This window comes from Mus caroli, unplaced genomic scaffold, assembly GCF_978045245.1.
Source record: "Mus caroli unplaced genomic scaffold, Mus_caroli_1 scaffold_4, whole genome shotgun sequence".
Classification (NCBI taxonomy): Eukaryota; Metazoa; Chordata; class Mammalia; order Rodentia; family Muridae; genus Mus; species Mus caroli.
In genome coordinates, this window is record NW_028227259.1 from 102,458,614 (window position 1) to 102,478,207 (window position 19,594).

The 19,594-nt window shown below is 41.2% G+C and overlaps 1 protein-coding gene across 6 annotated transcripts in view; it reads left to right on the plus strand.

Moving 5' to 3' along the window:
* The window catches only part of Cfap299 (cilia and flagella associated protein 299), a 544,932-nt gene that overhangs the window by 10,782 nt on the left and 514,556 nt on the right, over window positions 1-19,594 (plus strand). For 5 of the 6 annotated variants that reach the window (XM_085836307.1, XM_021163887.2, XM_085836305.1 and 2 more), the window contains one exon: window positions 14,457-14,587. In XM_085836307.1, the coding sequence (XP_085692433.1) occupies window positions 14,457-14,587 (131 nt within the window). Of the gene's footprint in view, window positions 1-6,689; window positions 6,825-14,456; window positions 14,588-19,594 lie in introns of all 6 variants that reach the window. The other variant, XM_085836303.1, reaches the window with a different exon arrangement.

Below are 19,594 nucleotides of genomic sequence, written 5' to 3' on the forward strand. Positions count from 1 at the left end.
GAGATAGGGAGGCGATGGGCCTGCCTGGGCATGTCCTGGTCTGTTCTGCTATGTTCTCAGCCCCAGGTTTCAAAGCTCACAAACAACTCTTTGGGCTATTTGACATACATTACATGAATCACAGGTCTCAAGTTTTATTTCCTTTCATCTGCAGGCCTTTAGGTCTGTTCTCCTTGCTCCCCCATCCCCGATTCCTTCCTCCCCGTCCTCTCTCCCTCTTGCCTACACAATCTAAAAGTCCTTCCCTGTCTTTCTGCCCAGTGGTAAGGCAATTCTTTTTTTGTTTGTTTGTTTTTGTTTTTTCGAGACAGGGTTTCTCTGTATAGCCCTGGCTGTCCTGGAACTCACTTTGTAGACCAGGCTGGCCTTGAACTCAGAAATCCGCCTGCCTCTGCCTCCCGAGTGCTGGGATTAAGGGCATGAGCCAACACGCCTGGCTCTCAAGATGTCTCTTAATAGTGAGCTACTTTAGTCACTGCAGTTCTGTAACACAGCTTGAGATCTGGGATGATGAAACCTTCAAGATTCAGTTTTAACTATTTATTAGTGCTTGCTTTGTTTTGTTTACATGTGAAGTTGTATACTTTTTTTCATTTTAAAAAAAGAATTGTGTTGGAATTTTGATTGCACTGTAGAACACTTTATTTTATTTTATTTTATTGGTAGGATGGCCAAATTCGCAATATTAAGCTGACTTCTCCATGATCGTGGAACATTTTCTGGTGTCTTCTTCAGTTTTGTTCTTCAATGTCTTTTACTTGCTTGGCTAGAGCCATCCCAAGATAATTGTTCCTAGGCTCTTGTGAAAGGCTCTGCTTCCAAGACCCCCCTCCCGCCCCCAGTTCATTTGTCATTTATATATCAGAAGGTTACAGCTTCTTATGTGCTGATTATGCATTCTGCTACATTCTTGAAGGTATTTATCAGCTGTAGAAGCTTCTTGGTGGAGTCTTTAGGGTCCTTTATGTATAAAATCATGTCATCTGAAAATACTTGGACTTCTTCCTTTCCTAATTATATCCTCCTGATGTCCTTCAGTTGTCTTGTTCTAAGACTTCAAGTACTATATTGAATAGGTGCCAAGAAAGTGGACAAACCTGTCCTGTTCCTGATCTGAGTGCCAATGCTTTGCATTCCCCCCACTTAGAATGGGGGCTGTGATCTTGTTGTAAACTGCCGTTATTATGTAGAGGTATGGTCCTTGTATCTTTAGTCTCGTCAGGACTTTTATTATAACTGGATGTTGAATTTTGTTAAATTCTTTTTCTGCATCTGATGAAATGGCTATATAGTTTTTGCCTTTCAGTCTGTTTATGTGGTTATTAAATTTATTGATCTACGTATGTTGCAATGTTCCTGCATCTCTGGGATGAAGCCAACTTCATCATGGTGGATAATCTTTTTGATATGTTCTTGAATTCTGTTTGAAAGTATTTTATTGAGAATTTGGCATCTATATTCATAAGGAAAGTTGGTCTCTAATTTTTGTTAGGCCGTGGTATGGTTTTGGTATCAGAGTACTAATGGCTTTATAAAAATGAATAGGGAATTGTGGTTTCCCTTCCCCCACCATGGAACCTGCTTGCTCAAGGGTGGAGTTTCCTGCTCATTCGTTCTGCCACGCCCACTGCTGGACCCTGTCGGCTTTGCTGCTTGGAGGCACACACGTGTTCGTCCTGCTACTGGACCCCTAGTTACTTTGCGGGAAATTGGGATCCCTCCCCCTTCCTTTATAACTGAATGTTGGAATTAGTAAAGGGGGGCCTTAAACATGGAATCGTCTTGGCCCCATTCTTTCTCCCGCCCCGTCTAGCTTCCTCTCTTTTCAGCTCGAACTGCCATTCTCAGTTGAACCCTTCGCGTTGCAGACTGCGGGCGGCCACAACAGGGAATGTTTCTTCAGTTTCGATTTTATGTAATGTTTTGAGGAGTAATGTTCTTTGAAGGTCTGGTAGAATTCTGCACTGAATCCATTGGCCCCCTTCCCCTCCCCCCTTTTGTGGTTGGAAGACTTTTAATTACTGTTTCCATTACACAGAGGGACATGGGTCTGTTTAAATTTCTTATCTGGTTTTGATCTAACTTTAGTAGACCCCTTTTTATCAAGAAATCTGCATTTCTCTTAATTTTCCCAGTTTGGTAAAATACAGAGTTTTAAAAGTATTCCTTGTAATTCTCTGGATTTCCTTGGCATATGTAGTCATGTCTCCCATTAAAACTATAATTTCATTAATTTGGAACTTCTCTTTCTGTCTTCTGGTTAATTTGGCTAAAGAGTTGTCAGTATTGTTGATTTTCTTCATTTCATTGATTCTTTGTAACTTTTGTTGTTGTTTCTATTTTGTTGATTTCGTCCTTAAGTTTTATTATGTCTTCCTGTCTAAACTTTCTTTTGATAACATTTCCTGTTTTTCTTTCTTCCTTTTTTTCTTTTTTTTGGGGGGGGGGGAAGGTTCGAGACGGGTTGTCCCCTGGCTGTCCTGGAACTCACTCTGTAGACCAGGCTGGCCTCGAACTCAGAAATCCGCCTGCCTCTGCCTCCCAAGTGCTGGGATTAAAGGCATGCGCCACCACTGTCCAGCCATTTTCTGTTTTTCCAGTGTGGTGGTTCTCAACCTTCCCAATGCTGTGACCCTTTAATACTGTTCCTCATGTTGTGCTGACCTCAAACAATAAAATTATATTCATCATTACTTCATAACTTTAATTTTGCTACTGTTATGAATTGTAATGTAAATATTTCTAATGTAATGTCTGTGTTTTTGATGGCCTTCATAGGTGAACCCTGTGAAGAATTGTTTGACCCCCAAGAAGGTGGTGACTCATAGACTGAGAACTGCTGATCGAGAGTTTTCAAGTGTGTTGTTATTAACATGATTTTCTCCAGTGTTTTTGTTAAGGCCTCTTAGAATTGCCTTCATTGTATCCCATAGATTTAGATATGTTGTGTTTTCATCTTTATTAGACTCTAAAACGTTTTAGACTTCCTTCTTGCTTTCTGTGTTGACCCAGTTTTCATTCAATAGTGAGATGTTTAGTTTCCAAAAGTTTGTAAATTTACTATTGTTTCTGTTGCTGTTGCTGTCCAGACTTAATCTGTGGTGGCTACACAGGATGCAGAGGGATACTTCAACTTTTAAAATCTCTTTTGAGTCTTTCTCTGTGTCTCAGTCTGCGGTGGATTTGGGGGGAAAGTTCCATGGGCTGCTGGGAAGAAAGTATACTCTTTAGTGTTTGGCTGGAATGGACTTGAGATGTCTGCTAGATCACTTGACTCATGTAATTCAAGCATGTCTTGGTTTAGTTTTTGTCTGGATGACCTGTATTTTAGAGAGAGCAGGGTACTTAAGTACCCCACTACATCTGTGCGAGGCTTAACATGTAGTTTTATCTACTGGACTGTTTCTTTTATGAACCTGGGTGCCCATGTGTTTAGTGCATTGGATTGCCACATCCTCTTGGACTTTCTTTTAATGAGTGAGTGTACAGTATCTCTTCCTCATCTCTTCTGATTAGTTCTGAATCAAAGTCTGTTTTTCCAAATATTTAAATTGCTGCATCTGCTTCTTGGTTCCATTTACATGGAATATTGTTTTCATCCCCTTAATCCTAATATGATAGCCGTCCTTGATGGGGAGATGTTTCTTGGGTGTAACAGAAGACGAATCCTGTTTTCTAATCTTATCTGTTAGTTTATGACTTTGTATTTGATAGTTGAGATGATTAATATTGAAAGGTATTAATGAACAGTGTTATTTCTGTCATGTTGTTGTGGTGTGGTTATTTTTTTTCTTTATCTATTGTTTGACTAACTGCTCTGTCCTTTGAATGACTGTCCTTGTATGGAGTACCTTATGAAGAGCTGGTTGGTGGATATTGCTTAGATTAATTTTTATATTGAATTGTTTTTATTTCTCCATTTGATTGCTACTGTTAGTTTGCTGGATATAATAGTCTGTGCTGGCATCTGTGGTCTCTCTTTGAGCTTGTGGTCTCTGTGAACATTTGTTCAGGCCCTTATGGCTTTCAGAATCTCCACTTGAAAAGTCAGCTGCTAAAGGACACATCACTAAATGTATTCCTAATGACACATTACTATACCAGTAGATCAGAGCACCAGCCATCACCAGAGGAACGACTTCTTGCAGTTGATTGTAAGTTCCATAGAGACACACAACTTGACAGTGTGCACACAGTGAAAGGCGTTGGAGTTCTCATCCCTAGATGGGATGGCTTAATCAATCTTCTCTCAAGACTTAAGAGTCTGTGTGGAAGAGGAGCAGGAAAGATTCCAAGAGACAGAGGTGATAGTTGATTCCAAGGTAACAGCATCTTCCAAACTCAATGGACTAATACATGTCTGAAATCACATTGACTGTGAAACTTTGTGTAAGACCTGAACAGGTTCGTACCAGGCAAAATTCCGGCACTTGAAAAGGGCAGTGGTCACAAGGTTCCGGTTCTAATCAAGAGATGATTTGCAGTTGATACCTGCTGGAAAAGGGAAAATCAGTTTTCTCTAATGAAGTACGATTAGGTACTTTATATACACCACATCCCAGGGCAGGTATTTGGCCAACCCATGATGGACTCCACTCTTGCTTTGTTTTCCTTTTTTGTTGATATTTTGTCACTAGCATTTGGTGCTTCTCTGAAGCAGAGGTGGGGGAGGGAGGGGGAGAGGGAGGAGGGAGAGAGAGAGAGAGAGAGAGAGAGAACAATCATGAAGTTGGGGAAGGAATGGAGGTGGGGAGAACCTGAGAGGATTGTGAGGTAAAGAATATAATCAAGATAATAAAAGCATTCTATTTTTTTTTTTTTTTTTTGGTTTTTCGAGACAGGGTTTCTCTGTGTAGCCTGGCTGTCCTGGAACTCACTTTGTAGACCAGAAAAGCATTCTCTTAATGTATGGTTTGTATTGGGAGAGGACAACAAGGAAAGAATGAAAAGCTGGTTGCCTCACAGTAGGGAAATCATCAAATAAACTTGGCTGTATGAAGATGGAAAAACATATTGCATGAAAAAAATCACAAATGGAATTATATACAAGATAAGTTGCTATTCTAATGGGCCTGCCTTTATACGTGACTTGGTTTATGATTCCTGAAGCTTTTAATATCCTTTCTTTGTTCTGTACATTCAGTCTTTTGATTCTTATGTGTCACGATGCGTGTCGTTTCTGGTCCCGTTTGTGTTTCGTGTTCTGTATGCTTTATACCTTGACAGGCATCTCTTTCTTTACATTGGGGATTCTTTTTTCCTATGATTAAGTTTAAAATATTTTTGTAGCATTGATGTTTTTTCTTTATTATTTACAGCTTTAATATTTTCATAATGCCACAGATATCTTGGATGATTTGATCCAGGAAATTTGAGATTCAACATTTTCTTTCACTCAGATACCCAGTTTCTTCTAGACCATCTCATCTTTCTTCCATGACTTTTATTCTGTTTGTGAGGCTTACTGCTGAGCTTTTGTGTGATATCCTGAGTTTTTCATTTCCAGTGTTTTTCTGTCAGCTTGGGTTTTCTTTAGTGATTCTATTTCTTTGTTAAATTCTACTTTAATTTCTTGAATTGTTTCCATTATTTCATTTAACTGTGTTTTCATGGTCTTCATTGAGGCCATTCACTCATATTTTTTATGGACTCAGAACATGCCCATAATTACTATTTTGAAGTTCTTGGTTTGTGCTCCAGCTAAGTTGCTTTTCTCAGGGTCTGTCTATCACAGGAGGGTTTCCTCAGGGTCTGTCTATCACAGGAGGGTTTTCTCAGGGTTTGTCAGTCACAGGAGGGTTTTCTCCGGGCCTGTCAGTCACAGGAGGGTTTTCTCAGGGCCTATCTATCACAGGAGGGTTTTCTCAGGGTCTATCACAGGTGGGTTTTCTCAGGGCCTGTCAGTCACAGGAGGGTTTTCTCAGGGCCTGTCAGTCACAGGAGGGTTTTCTCAGGGCCTGTCAGTCACAGGAGGGTTTTCTCAGGGTCTGTCAGTCACAGGAGGGTTTTCTCAGGGTCTGTCAGTCACAGGAGGGTTTTCTCAGGGTCTGTCTATCACAGGAGGGTTTTCTCAGGGTCTGTCTATCACAGGCGGGTTTTCTCAGGGCCTGTCAGTCACAGGAGGGTTTTCTCAAGGCCTGTCAGTCACAGGAGGGTTTTCTCAGGGCCTGTCAGTCACAGGAGGGTTTTCTCAGGGCCTGTCAGTCACAGGTGGGTTTTCTCAGGGCCTGTCAGTCACAGGAGGGTTTTCTCAGGGTCTGTCAGTCACAGGAGGGTTTTCTTAGGTTCTGTCTGTCACAGGAGGGTTTTCTCAGGGACTGTCAGTCACAGGAGGGTTTTCTCAGGGTCTGTCTATCACAGGCAGGTTTTCTCAGGGCCTGTCAGTCACAGGAGGGTTTTCTCAGGGTCTGTCAGTCACAGGAGGGTTTTCCCAGGGCCTGTCAGTCACAGGAGGGTTTTCTCAGGGCCTGTCAGTCACAGGAGGGTTTTCTCAGGGCCTGTCAGTCACAGGAGGGTTTCTGGCTTCTGGAGGAGATGTACTGTTTGGTTGCTCCTGGTTATGATTTTGCTCTGTGCTTTACTCATCTGTAGTTGTGGAGTTTGAAGTGGTTTTTGGTGTAGATAGATATCTCGTCTGGTCGTTGTACGGTGGGGGTTCATCTTGTCTTTGTTTGCTCTTCTTCACTCAGTGTTGCTAGCCCTGGGCAGCAGCTGTGGGGTTTCAGAGTCGCAGGCAAGTGCAGCGGCAGTGCAATTGGGATACCTCTTTAAAAGTCATCCCTCAGAAAAGCTGTGGATCCTGCAGCAACAGTTATAACTAGACGGTAAGATGCTTTTCTTTCTAAAGGCAATTCCTACCATTGCAGAAGGTAGAGGAATTTAAGCTGAATCTTACCTGAAAACTCCCTTCCTGTCGGTTGCCTTTGGTAGTTCTAGAAGGTTCTGTGTAGGGATGGGGGAGTCACCGGTGGTATTTCCTGCAGTGAAACCCCAATGCTGCAGTGCAGTGCAGACTTGTGGGGTGAGGGCTGCATGGTGGTTATGGGAGTGACCAATGGCTTTCTCATTAGATTTGAGGCTAAACAGGAGGAATCTCATGTCTGTTACTGTAACTCGGATCAAAATCCCATGGTTCAGGAGGTCCTACAGGAGAACCTACTCCCATTGTGCTAACTGCTAATGCCATCAAACTGCTTTCTAAATCAGTGTTTTCACCCCTAATTTAGTACACTGCTCTAAACTTTGGCCAGAAAAGGTCGGCCCTTCTTCAGGGGAAGCTGTTCCTATGCACTCATAACTGTTGAGTGTTCAGTCCTAAGACGGGGATCTCGTGAACACGCCGAAGACTCAGGAAATAGTGGGATGGAGAGCCAAAGAAATGTGGGGCAAGAGCTTGACAAGATGTGGGGAATTGCTGCCTCTGGATGTGACATGGCTGCTCTACTCATAAACTCACTACAGTTATGGCTACCTGCACAATATCAAACCAACAAGAGTGGTCAGTATTCTAGAGGGATTTGGAGGTTATGGAAAGATTAAAGGAGAGGGTATGTAGGCAGGAGGGGGACACATTGTGGGGTGTCCAGAAGAAGTGAGAGGGGTAGTGAAAGATCTCTGTGGTCAACATATGTGTGTAAAGAATTAAATAACAAATTAACCAAATCAAAGCATTAACATGCCAAAAGTAAAAACAACAACAACCCCGCTAGATTATGATTCCTGTAGATACAGAAAAGACATTTAAGAAATCCAAAACATACCTTGATAATTTGACAGACTATTTTTAAACACTTATAGAATATTTAATTCTCAGAATTTAATTAATATTCAAGTTCAACACCCAATGACTGTAGCTGCTATGGGGTGTCTAAGCCAAAACAATGCAACGCTGCAATGTAAAGAAAATGCTCTACATATTTAGAGGGAGCCAGAATAGGATTACGGTTAAAATGCATTAAAATTGACTGAAACTTTATTAGAACAGAACACAATTTAACTTAACTTTTAGCTTAATGAGTGTGAAGCTAAAAACAATTCACTCACTCGCAATATAAGCAGTGTGATCTCAACAGAAGACACTAAGTAAACAGAAATGAGTAGAGTCCAGAACTCGTGAAGTAAGCATTGTCAAACACCCTTGTGTGTGTGACAGCAGAATTACAAGAGCTGAAGGGGAAATATTTGAAAAGATAATAGTTTTTTTTTAATCATTTATTTTTGTATATGAGTACAAAATGTACATGTACACCTGCATGTCAGAAGAGGGCACCAGATTCCATTGTAGGTGGTTATGAGTCACCATGTGGTTGCTGGGAATTGAACTCAGGACCTCAGAAAGAGGTCCTGGGCTCTTAACTGCGGAACCATTGCTCTAGCCCAAGATGATCATTTAATGAAGATTATTAATGTAAAACATCAAGAACATCAACAAACTCTAAGCTTAATAAACACAAAAGAAACCCACAGCAAGGAATAGCCTCCTGAAGTCGCTAGCAAGTAATGAAGACAAGTCTCAAGTGCAGCCAAGATGATACAATAGAGCACAGAGTCAATCAAAGACAATAATGACTGGTCCGGAACCACTTCAGACCAGAGTGCACCACCAAGTAATAGAATGGTGTTTTCAAAGTGCTGAAGGGCAAAGAAGCAAAGGGGACCCACACTGTAGTCATTGGTGTCCTTCATGGATAGCAGCAAAGTGAAGACAGTGAACTGTGTCTAGTCCCTGCACTCAGAGTCATGCAATGCACATGATTGCTAACTTGTATTTTATTGTACATCTCATGGAAAAGAACCCAAAATACGGTATTAACTTTAAAGAACTGGGCACGACCAGGGCAGCTGGGGCGCAGGGTCGGCTGACACTCGCCAGCTACCCACAACACCCGCCACAGGATCTTAAGACTTCTGGTGAGTGGAGCACAGCTTCTGCTCCAATCCAATTGTGCGGGACCTGAGACTGCATTAGTTAGGGAAGCAGAAACCGGCCTGAGTAGGGCCACAGGCCTCATCCGGCCAGATCAGCGCCGGGGTAGCGGGAGCACAGGGTTGCCTGACACCCGCCAGCTACCCACGACCCCCGCCGCAGGATTTTGGGACTGCTGGTGAGTGGAACACAGCTTCTGCTCCAGTCCAATCACGCGGGACCTGAGACTGCTCTGGTTGGGGAGAGAGAAATCCGGCCTACATAGGGCCACAACCCTCTTCCGGTCAGAAAAGCACCGGGGCAGCTGGGGCGCAGGGTCTGCTGACACTCACCAGCTACCCACAACACCCGCCACAGGATCTTAAGACTTCTGGAGAGTGGAACACAGCTTCTGCTCCAATCCAATTGCACCTGGGACCAGAGACTGCATTAGTTAGGGAAGCAGAAAACCGGCCTGAGTAGGACCACAGGCCTCTTCCGGCTGGATCAGCGCCGGGGTACCGTCAGCTACCCACGACCCCCGCCGCAGGATTTAGAGACTGCTGGTGAGTGGAACACAGCTTCTGCTCCAATCTTTAAACAGTGACAACGATAACAACTAACCCCAGAGATTACCAGATGGCGAAAGGTAAACGTAATAATCTTACTAACAGAAACCAAGACCACCCACCATCATCAGAACCCAGCACCCCCACTTCGCCCAGTCCAGGGCACCCCAACACACCGGAAAAGCTAGACACGGATTTAAAAGCATATCTCCTGATGATGATAGAGGACTTCAAGAAGGACTTTAATAACACACTTAAAGAAATACAGGAGAACACTGCTAAACAGGCAGAAGACAATAAAGAGGAAGCACAAAAATCCCTTAAAGAATTGCAGGAGAACACTGCTAAAGAGTTACAAATCCTTAAAGAAAAACAGGATAACATAATCAAACAGGTAGAAGTCCTTACAGAAAAACAGGAAAACACATCCAAACAGATGATGGAAATGAACAAAACCATACTAGACCTAAAAAGGGAAGTAGACACAATAAAGAAAACCCAAAATGAGGCAACACTGGAGATAGAAACCCTAGGAAAGAAATCTGGAACCATAGATACGAGCATCAGCAACAGAATACAAGAGATGGAAGAGAGAATCTCAGGTGCAGAAGATTCCATAGAGAACATCGGCACAACAATCAAGGAAAATGTAAAATGCAAAAAGATCCTAACTCAAAACATCCAAGAAATACAGGACACAATGAGAAGACCAAACCTACGGATAATAGGAGTGGATGAGAATGAAGATTTTCAACTCAAAGGACCAGCAAACATCTTCAACAAAATTATAGAAGAAAACTTCCCAAATCTAAAGAAAGAGATGCCCATGAACATACAAGAAGCCTACAGAACTCCAAATAGACTGGACCAGAAAAGAAATACCTCCCGACACATTATAATCAGAACAACAAATGCTCTAAATAAAGATAGAATACTAAAAGCAGTAAGAGAAAAAGGCCAAGTAACATATAAAGGCAAGCCTATCAGAATTACACCAGATTTTTCACCAGAGACTATGAAAGCCAGAAGATCCTGGACGGATGTTATACAGACACTAAAAGAACACAAATTCCAGCCCAGGCTACTATACCCAGCCAAACTCTCAATTAACATAGATGGAGAAACCAAAGTATTTCACGACAAAACCAAATTCACACATTATCTCTCCACGAATCCAGCCCTTCAAAGGATAATAACAGAAAAAAACCAATACAAGGACAGGAACCACGCCCTAGAAACAACAAGAAGGTAATCCCTCAACAAACCTAAAAGAAGACAGCCACAAGAACAAAATGCCAACTTTAACAACAAAAATAACAGGAAACAACAATTACTTTTCCTTAATATCTCTTAATATCAATGGACTCAACTCCCCGATAAAAAGACATAGACTAACAAACTGGCTACACAAACAAGACCCAACATTTTGCTGCTTACAGGAAACTCATCTCAGAGAAAATGATAGACACTACCTCAGAATGAAAGGCTGGAAAACAATTTTCCAAGCAAATGGCATGAAGAAACAAGCTGGAGTAGCCATTCTAATATCTGATAAGATTGACTTCCAACCCAAAGTCATTAAAAAAGACAGGGAGGGACACTTCATACTCATCAAAGGTAAAATCCTCCAAGAGGAACTATCAATCCTGAATATCTATGCTCCAAATACAAAGGCAGCTACATTCATTAAAGAAACTTTAGTAAATCTCAAAGCACACATTGCACCTCATACAATAATAGTGGGAGACTTCAACACACCACTTTCACCAATGGACAGATCATGGAAACAGAAACTAAACAGGGACACAGTGAAACTAACAGAAATTATGAATCAAATGGATCTGGCAGATATCTACAGAACATTCTATCCTAAAACAAAAGGATATACCTTCTTCTCAGCACCTCATGGTACCTTCTCCAAAATTGACCACATAATTGGTCACAAAGCAGGCCTCAACAGATACAAAAATATTGAAATTGTCCCATGCATCCTATCAGATTACCATGGACTAAGGCTGATCTTCAATAACAAAATAAATAATAGAAAGCCAACCTTCACGTGGAAACTGAACAACACTCTTCTCAATGATACCTTGGTCAAGGAAGGAATAAAGAAAGAAATTAAGGACTTTTTAGAGTTCAATGAAAATGAAGCCACAACATACCCAAACTTATGGGACGCAATGAAAGCATTTCTAAGAGGAAAACTCATAGCTCTGAGTGCCTCCAAAAGGAAACTAGAGAGAGCACACATTAGCAGCTTGACAACACACCTAAAAGCACTAGAACAAAAGGAAGCAAATTCACCCAAGAGGAGTAGACGGCAGGAAATAAACTCAGGGGTGAAATCAACCAAGTGGAAATAAGAAAAACTATTCAAAGAATCAACCAATCAAGGAGCTGGTTCTTTGAGAAAATCAACAAGATAGATAAACCCTTAGCCAGACTCACTAGAGGGCACAGGGAAAGCATCCTAATTAACAAAATCAGAAATGAAAAAGGAGACATAACAACAGATCCTGAAGACATCCAAAACACCATCAGATCCTTCTACCAAAGGCTATACTCAACAAAACTGGAGAACCTGGATGAAATGGAGAAGTTCCTAGACAGATACCAGGTACCAAAGTTGAATCAAGATCAGGTTAATGATCTAAACAGCCCTATATCCCCCAAAGAAATAGAAGCAGTCATTAATAGTCTCCCAACTAAAAAAAGCCCAGGACCAGATGGGTTTAGTGCAGAGTTCTATCAGACCTTCAAAGAAGATCTAATCCCAGTTCTTCACAAACTATTCCACAAAATAGAAACAGAAGGTACTCTACCCAACTCATTCTATGAAGCCACAATTACTCTGATACCTAAACCACAAAAAGACCCAACAAAGATAGAAAACTTCAGACCAATATCCCTTATGAATATTGATGCAAAAATCCTCAATAAAGTTCTTGCTAACCGAATCCAAGAACACATCAAAACAATCATCCATCCTGACCAAGTAGGTTTCATCCCAGGGATGCAGGGATGGTTCAATATACGGAAATCCATCAATCCTGCTACATGAGACAACCATGGTGAGCTTTTGTTTGATTCCCAGAGCATTTACGATGTTTTGTAATATATATGTATATATGTATATATGTGTATATATATATATACATATATATATATATACACATATATATGTATATATATATATATATATATATATATATATATAAGCATTGCCAGTTTCAGAGCTATGCAAATGGGTTTGTGTAACCAGGTTAAGACACACAGACATGCAAAATTTAGAGAGAAAGGTAAGTACAAAAAAAAAAAGATCAAAGGTCCTTAGCATGTAATTGATCACAAGAAATTTAAAATGTCTTGGAGGAGTCTTCCTGTCTTGATAAATAGATTCCTATCTACAAACTCATTTTAGAAGAATATTTAAGGTGACTTATACTCAAATCAGTTTTGAAAGCAAACCTTAAATATGCATCGCTCTTTCTATTAAAGATGAATTCCACTAGGTGGAGGCATTTGCTCAGTTTTGTGGTCCCCGTTAACTAAACACAGCAACAGTAAAGTCTTGATATTTGAAAAGTATTTTAAATTAGTTACTACTGATGTATCACTTTTCATCTTAAATGTAATTTACATATTTAACAAATTGATCTCAGAGATAAGAAATAAATTCAATCATTTCACTAGGTAAAAAAAAAAAAAAAAATAGAGCACCTGGAGCAAGCCTTGATGCTCCTGTGTCCCGAGCATGGCCATGGCCTGGTGAGCGCATGCACATCGTCCTGTGGGTTTGGCAGGGTTAATGTGAAAGTTATTTGGTGACCAGAACCGAGTAGTAGTCTAGCATTTTTCACGCATTTATTTAATCGTTAGTCCTCTATTCATTACTGTTTAAAATATAATATATGCTGTTTTCATTCTATTTTCATTCTATTTTAAATGTCGTTAAGGTGATTATTATTGATAAATAAATATTTTATTTAATAGTTTTACATTAGTAACATCATGTAAAGTAATACTTCTTTTAGCTAAGGGAAAATAAACATTATTTATTATATTATTTTATATATATTATATATATATACATATATATGTTTTTGAGTATGCCATACACATAACAATGATAACAATGTTTATGATATAATTATTTATTTTTCAAAGATTTATTTATTTTATGTATATGAGCACAATTATAGGTGTCTTCAGACACACCAGAAGAGGCCATCAGATCCCATTACAGATGGTCGTGAGTCACCATGTGGTTGCTGGGAATTGAACTCAGGACCTCTGGTAGAGCTGGTCAGTGCTTTTAACTGCTGAGCCATTTCTCCAGCCTCTGATACAATTGTTAAAATAACTGAAATATGGCAGGCCTAAAATCCTGGGGGAGGGGGTGGATCTGCTTCTGTCAGCTTCAGGCACCTTGTGTCTCTCTTCTTGGGTGTCTCCTTTTCTGTTTTTATTGGTACCATCATTATTCAGGAACAGTATATCTTCTCAGTTAAGTATGGAAATTCCCCTGTTCCTCTTTGGCTGCATTTGAAGTTGTACTGTTCTGGGTCATCAGCTAATTGACTTAAGTCTGTCTGAAGCACTGGGCTGTCTGAATGCATGCCCTTCTCTTTGTGTACAGTTGATCCTCTCTCTTGTATGCCCACTAGTGCCTCTAATTATCTTGCTTTAAAGATACACTGTTAATTGTCTACAGCTGTCTGCATAAATTGTTTAAAAAACAACAACAGATCTTTGTTCTCTGATCCCTTGAAGAAAATTTGGTGGTTGATGTTGCTTCTCTTCTCATCTTATATCTGTGGTTAAAAAAGGACCAAATGTGTCTAATCGTACTGTCAGGAGGCAAGTCTGCATGTGTAATAGCCTTGGTCTTCTTTCAAAGGACACTTAGCTTAAACAATTGTTTTTATATTCATTGAAAACAATTCACCCACACATCTGCTGTCTGGTTTCTCCCTCAGGATGAAAGCCTGGCTCGCCAGTTGGTGGAGCTAGGCTACCGAGGGACAGGAGAAATTGTGAAAAGGGAAGATTTCGAAGCGAGAAAGGCAGCTATCGATATTGCAAGACAGGCTGAAAGAACGCAGAAAAAGTAAGTGTCCGAGTTGCACATCCAGATGTTACCGACTAGGGTGTCTGTAAAAGTCCAACCTTCCTTGTCTACGACAGCCTGGACGTCCTGCTGGGAGCAGAAAGGCTTGAGATGCCATAACGTTGAACTCTGACGGTCAAGAAGCAAAGGCACTGTGGCGTGCTTGCAGTAATGCTATGTGGGAGGGGTTGGATCTACTAATTTAAGAAATGCACATTCCAAAATATGGCCATGATGTCAATAAGGCGCGTTATAAAGACCAGTTTTATGCATTTACACACGAAAAGTATGTGACATTTGCCTTAGAAGTCTTTGTCCTTTCAAGGCATATAAACCTTGGCATTGCTTGTGTTCTTGAACTTTACAAACACTGATTTATGGAAAGACAATAACTGTCACTGGCTTTCATTACTATGACTACCATAAGGTAATATAAAATGTATTAAGATGGGTCATTAGGAAGCAGGGAGATAGCTCATTTGGTCCAGTGCTAGCTGTAAAAGCATGAAGACTTGCTCGCGTTAGATCCTCAGACCCCAGATGAGCAACTTGCCACATGCTGTGCACTTGTAATACTAGTGTTGGGCGGATGGAGACAGGCCCCATCCCCAAGACTCACTGGATGGTCAGCTTATCCTAATCTTTGAGTTCTTTTCTTTTCTTTTCTTTTCTTTTCTTTTCTTTTCTTTTCTTTTCTTTTCTTTTCTTTTCTTTTCTTTTCTTTTCTCTTCTCTTCTCTTCTCTTCTCTTCTCTTCTCTTCTCTTCTCTTCTCTTCTTTTCTTTTTTTCTTTTCTTGTTTGTTTCTTTTCTTTTTTTTTTTTTTGTTTTTTTGAGATAGGGTTTCTCTGTATAGACCTGGCTGTCCTGGAACTCACTTTGTAGACTAGGCTGGCCTTGAACTCAGAAATCCGCCTGTCTCTGCCTCCCGAGTGCTGGGGTCAAAGGTGTGCACCACCACGCCCGGCTAATCTTTGAGTTCTAAACCCACGAGAGACCCAGTCTCACAGGGCCAGGCATAAGCAACTGAGGAACAACATGTGAGCGTGCCCTCTGGCATCCACATGCATGTGTGCATGTGCACCTGTACACATAGGAGCACACACTTCTACACATACATACACATGTATATACGTGAAGATAGGTAACGGGAAGACATTCTTCTAGGCTGAATTGCCTCGAACTGGTAAGACAGCTTAAAGGGATTGATAAAACAACTGTCTATTTAATTTTTAGAAAGTCCTTAAACTTTAAGTGTTGGAAATGATGAGTCCTTAAAACACTGAATTATTCTCAGATACGATCTTTTAAAAACACTCATTATAACTAGAAATTTCCCATATGTACAAAATTAAGTGATTGGAGCAGGAAGTGAAAGTACCCTGGGAAAGCGTAGTCTTAGATGACCATTCTAGTGGCTACTGTGTTTCCGAACCACCTTATTGTGTTTGAACATGTTGATATTTGGCAGAATTTCACAGGACTGGAATCTGCGATTGCTTAGCTGAATGCTTGTCGGAGCCAGGGTCTGAGGCTGAAGCCCAGTCAATCAGCTTGTAGCTTGTGATTTTTTTTTTTTTCTGGATTATGGTCCTCATTTCTTTGTCATTTGTCATCAGGAACGGGTTTTTGCCACAAGAGGTCATCCATACTCCTTTTCTGTTGTCCTCTTCCCCCCAGAAATAGTGGCTCACTCTTTAACTCCGATCTGGCGGGGAAAGTTCTCTCCTTTAGTGACTCCTGTGATGATAGTGGGCCTAGCTAGATGACCCAGGCTCATCCTCGAACTCAGAAATCCGCCTGCCTCTGCCTCCCAAGTGCTGGGATTAAAGGCGTGCGCCACCACGCCCGGCTGGGAATGATCATTCTTGAAGGAAACTTGTACCCATTCCAGGAAATTCATGCAGCTCTCAGTAACTTACACACAGTTGTCCACTTAAGCCTCTAGTCTTATAATTCATAACTATTCAAGTTTTGTATGTAGGGTTGTGTAAGTCTTATACAAGACATCAGAGAGATGGACAGAGACAGAGAATTTATTTACATTTATATGCCATTTTATAAGATATATAAAGTATTTCATATTGAGACGTGTTGGTCATGTTTAAAGTTTAAATTTTGTGTTTGACTATAAAAGTAGATTTTTTTTCCCCCTATGTGACAGTCTCTTTAACTGTCCGGAGCTGGAAGTCATCAGGGTACTCAAGTGCCAGTCTGGGAAGGGGGAGGCCAGTCCCCACCCAGAGCTTCTAGGAAAGGAAGGTCCTTTCATCTGCGATCTCTTCTGGTTGTCTTTGTTATGGATGCTTCCCATATGTTGCCTTCTGTCCCACGTGTTGCTCTTTTTCCTGCAAAACCGACTTTAGTGTTGTTGACAGCAGGGCCAGCAGAGGGCGCCCGAGAGCCAAGACTATTTGCTTACGATAACTTTGGTCATACACTTGAGGCTCTGGTTGACTGCAAACTGTACCAAGTTAGAGAACAGATATAGTGTGCTCACCCACGTCTTTACCCTGCTGATGACAGGCTCCAACGTGTCACAGTGCTTCTGGTTTAGCAATTGTAGGATGGCCATTTGTAGATGTGTAGATTTCATTTATAATAATTCTTCATAGGAAAAAAGAAGCTGGAGAGATAGAAGTTAAATAAAACGGGAAGGGATATTTTTGCGAGGGGAGTCACAGGAGAAGGAAAAATTTGAAAAAAAATTTGAGTGTTTAATCGTGTGCAAATATTCATAGATAGCCGTGTGCATTAGGGACTATGCCAGGTTCTGGGACTACAGTAGAGTCCAAGGCTTGCTTACTGCTCTCGAGGAGTTTGAAGGCTAGGTGAATAAAATTAAATCACTGGTTGGAATGGAAAATGGAAAACAGCTTGGCAATTTTTCAAAAAGAAAAAATTAAACAGATTCTTACCATATGGCCCAGCAATTTTGCTCCTAAGATTATCCCCAAGGGAACTAAAAACACGGGCAGGTAAGCACTCAAACATGGACGCTGAAAGCTGCGTTATTCATAGTCGCGTCAAAGGGGGGTGGGCAATCCTAATGCCTAATAACTGATAAATGGCTAAAAATGCGGCATAGAAGCTTAACTAGGCATTATTCAGTTATAAAACTATAATGTGCTTTTCTGTGCTCCAGCACCGATAAACCATCGGGTGATCAAAAGGGCCAACGCAAGGAACTGCGCACAGAAGCCCGGCTGTGCTCTGAGCGAGGCGGCCTCACAGGCTCAGGCATTTGGATATTGGTTCCCAGGTGGGGGCGCTCTATGTGGAGGCTTAGGAATTGTGGCCTCATTGGAGGAAATATGGCCCTGGGAGTGGGCTCTAACACTGCCATCAAAGCTATGACCACGCCCGTATCCTCTCGTAGCTATTATTATTATTGTTGTTGTTTTTATTATTGTTATTATTATTATTCTACATGTGTACCTTCCCATACAGCTTCTGTCTTAAAAAGCACTGAAAACAAGTTTGGAGCTGAGACAAAAGAATGGACCATCTAGAGACTGCCATATCCAGGGATCCATCCCATAATCAGCCTCCAAACGCTGACACCATTGCATACATTAGCAAGAGTTTGCTGAAAGGACCCTGATATAGCTGTCTCTTGTGAGACTAGGTCGGGGCCTAGCAAACACATAAGTGGATGCTCACAGTCAGCTATTGGATGGATCACAGGGCCATCAATGGAGGAGCTAGAGAAAGTATCCAAGGAGCTAAAGAGATCTGCAACCCTGTAGGTGCAACAACATTATGAACTGACCAGTACCCCAGAGCTCTTTACTATAGCTGCATATGTATCAAAAGATGGCCTAGTCAGCCATCACTGGAAAGAGAGGCCCATTGGACTTGCAAACTTTATATGCCCCAGTACAGGGGAACGCCAGGGCCAAAAAGTGGGAATGGGTGGGTAGGGGAGTGGGGGGGTATGGGGGACTTTTGGGATAGCATTGGAAATGTAATTGAGGAAAATACGTAATAAAAAAATTGAAAAAAAAAAAAAACCAAAAAAACCAAAACACTACATGAACTAAAAAAAAAAAAAAAAAAAAAAGCACTGAAAACGTCGCGGAGCGGCAGCAGATACTTGTACACCTGTACTTGTAGCTTTGCAGAAGACAGAGGCAGGAGGATAGCCCACAAGCTTGAGAACCACCTGGTATGATGTGATCCAATCGCAAAGTCAAAGTACTAGAGCCAGCGACCTGGCTCAGCAAGTAAGGGCGCTGACTGCCATGACCAACGGCTTCGTGATACGACCTGTAAGACCCACATGGAGAACTGACTCCTGTAAGTTATCCTCTGGTCCTCACATAAGGGCTGCGGCATGCACCCCTCCACAACCCTGTAAGTACTCGAAATGTAACAAGAATTAGCCCTCCCACCCTCAGTACCGGGAAAGTTGTCTTCCTGTGACAGACAGAAATAATGGCTGCCTTTCTCTTAGCTTCTGGTTATTTATAAACACTGTAATGTTTTAAAACTCAAAACTGAAAATCTGTAACTGTTAAATGTTGCTAGGTGTGTGGTACACAGTGTTAATTCAGACCTTTGGGAAGTAAGACTTCCACCATTTCTAGTTCACTTTCTTTGTCATGATTGCTGTGCAAAATGTGAGTCCTCAGCTCACTGCTCCTGCCTGCAAACCTTCAGGTCTGCCATTGGCGACTCTAACCGTCTGGAATGTAAGCCCACGTAAACACTTTCCTTTGTCATGGTGTTCTATCGCAGCAATAGAAAAGCAACAAGTACAGCCATAAATTGTATAATTTAGCTTACAGAAGATGCCCAGAATAGGTGAATCCATGAGACAAGCGGATTCATAGTTGTCAGAGGATTGGAGGAAGGATTGCAGACGGCTGCTACTGTATCGAGGGACCTACCATTTGTTGGGGATAAAATATGCAGATAGGAACTGCAATGCTTGCATTATTTTAAAATACATTCAAAGCTACTGAGTCCTGTGCCTACAAACTGAAAACCTATATAGTATTATTTAA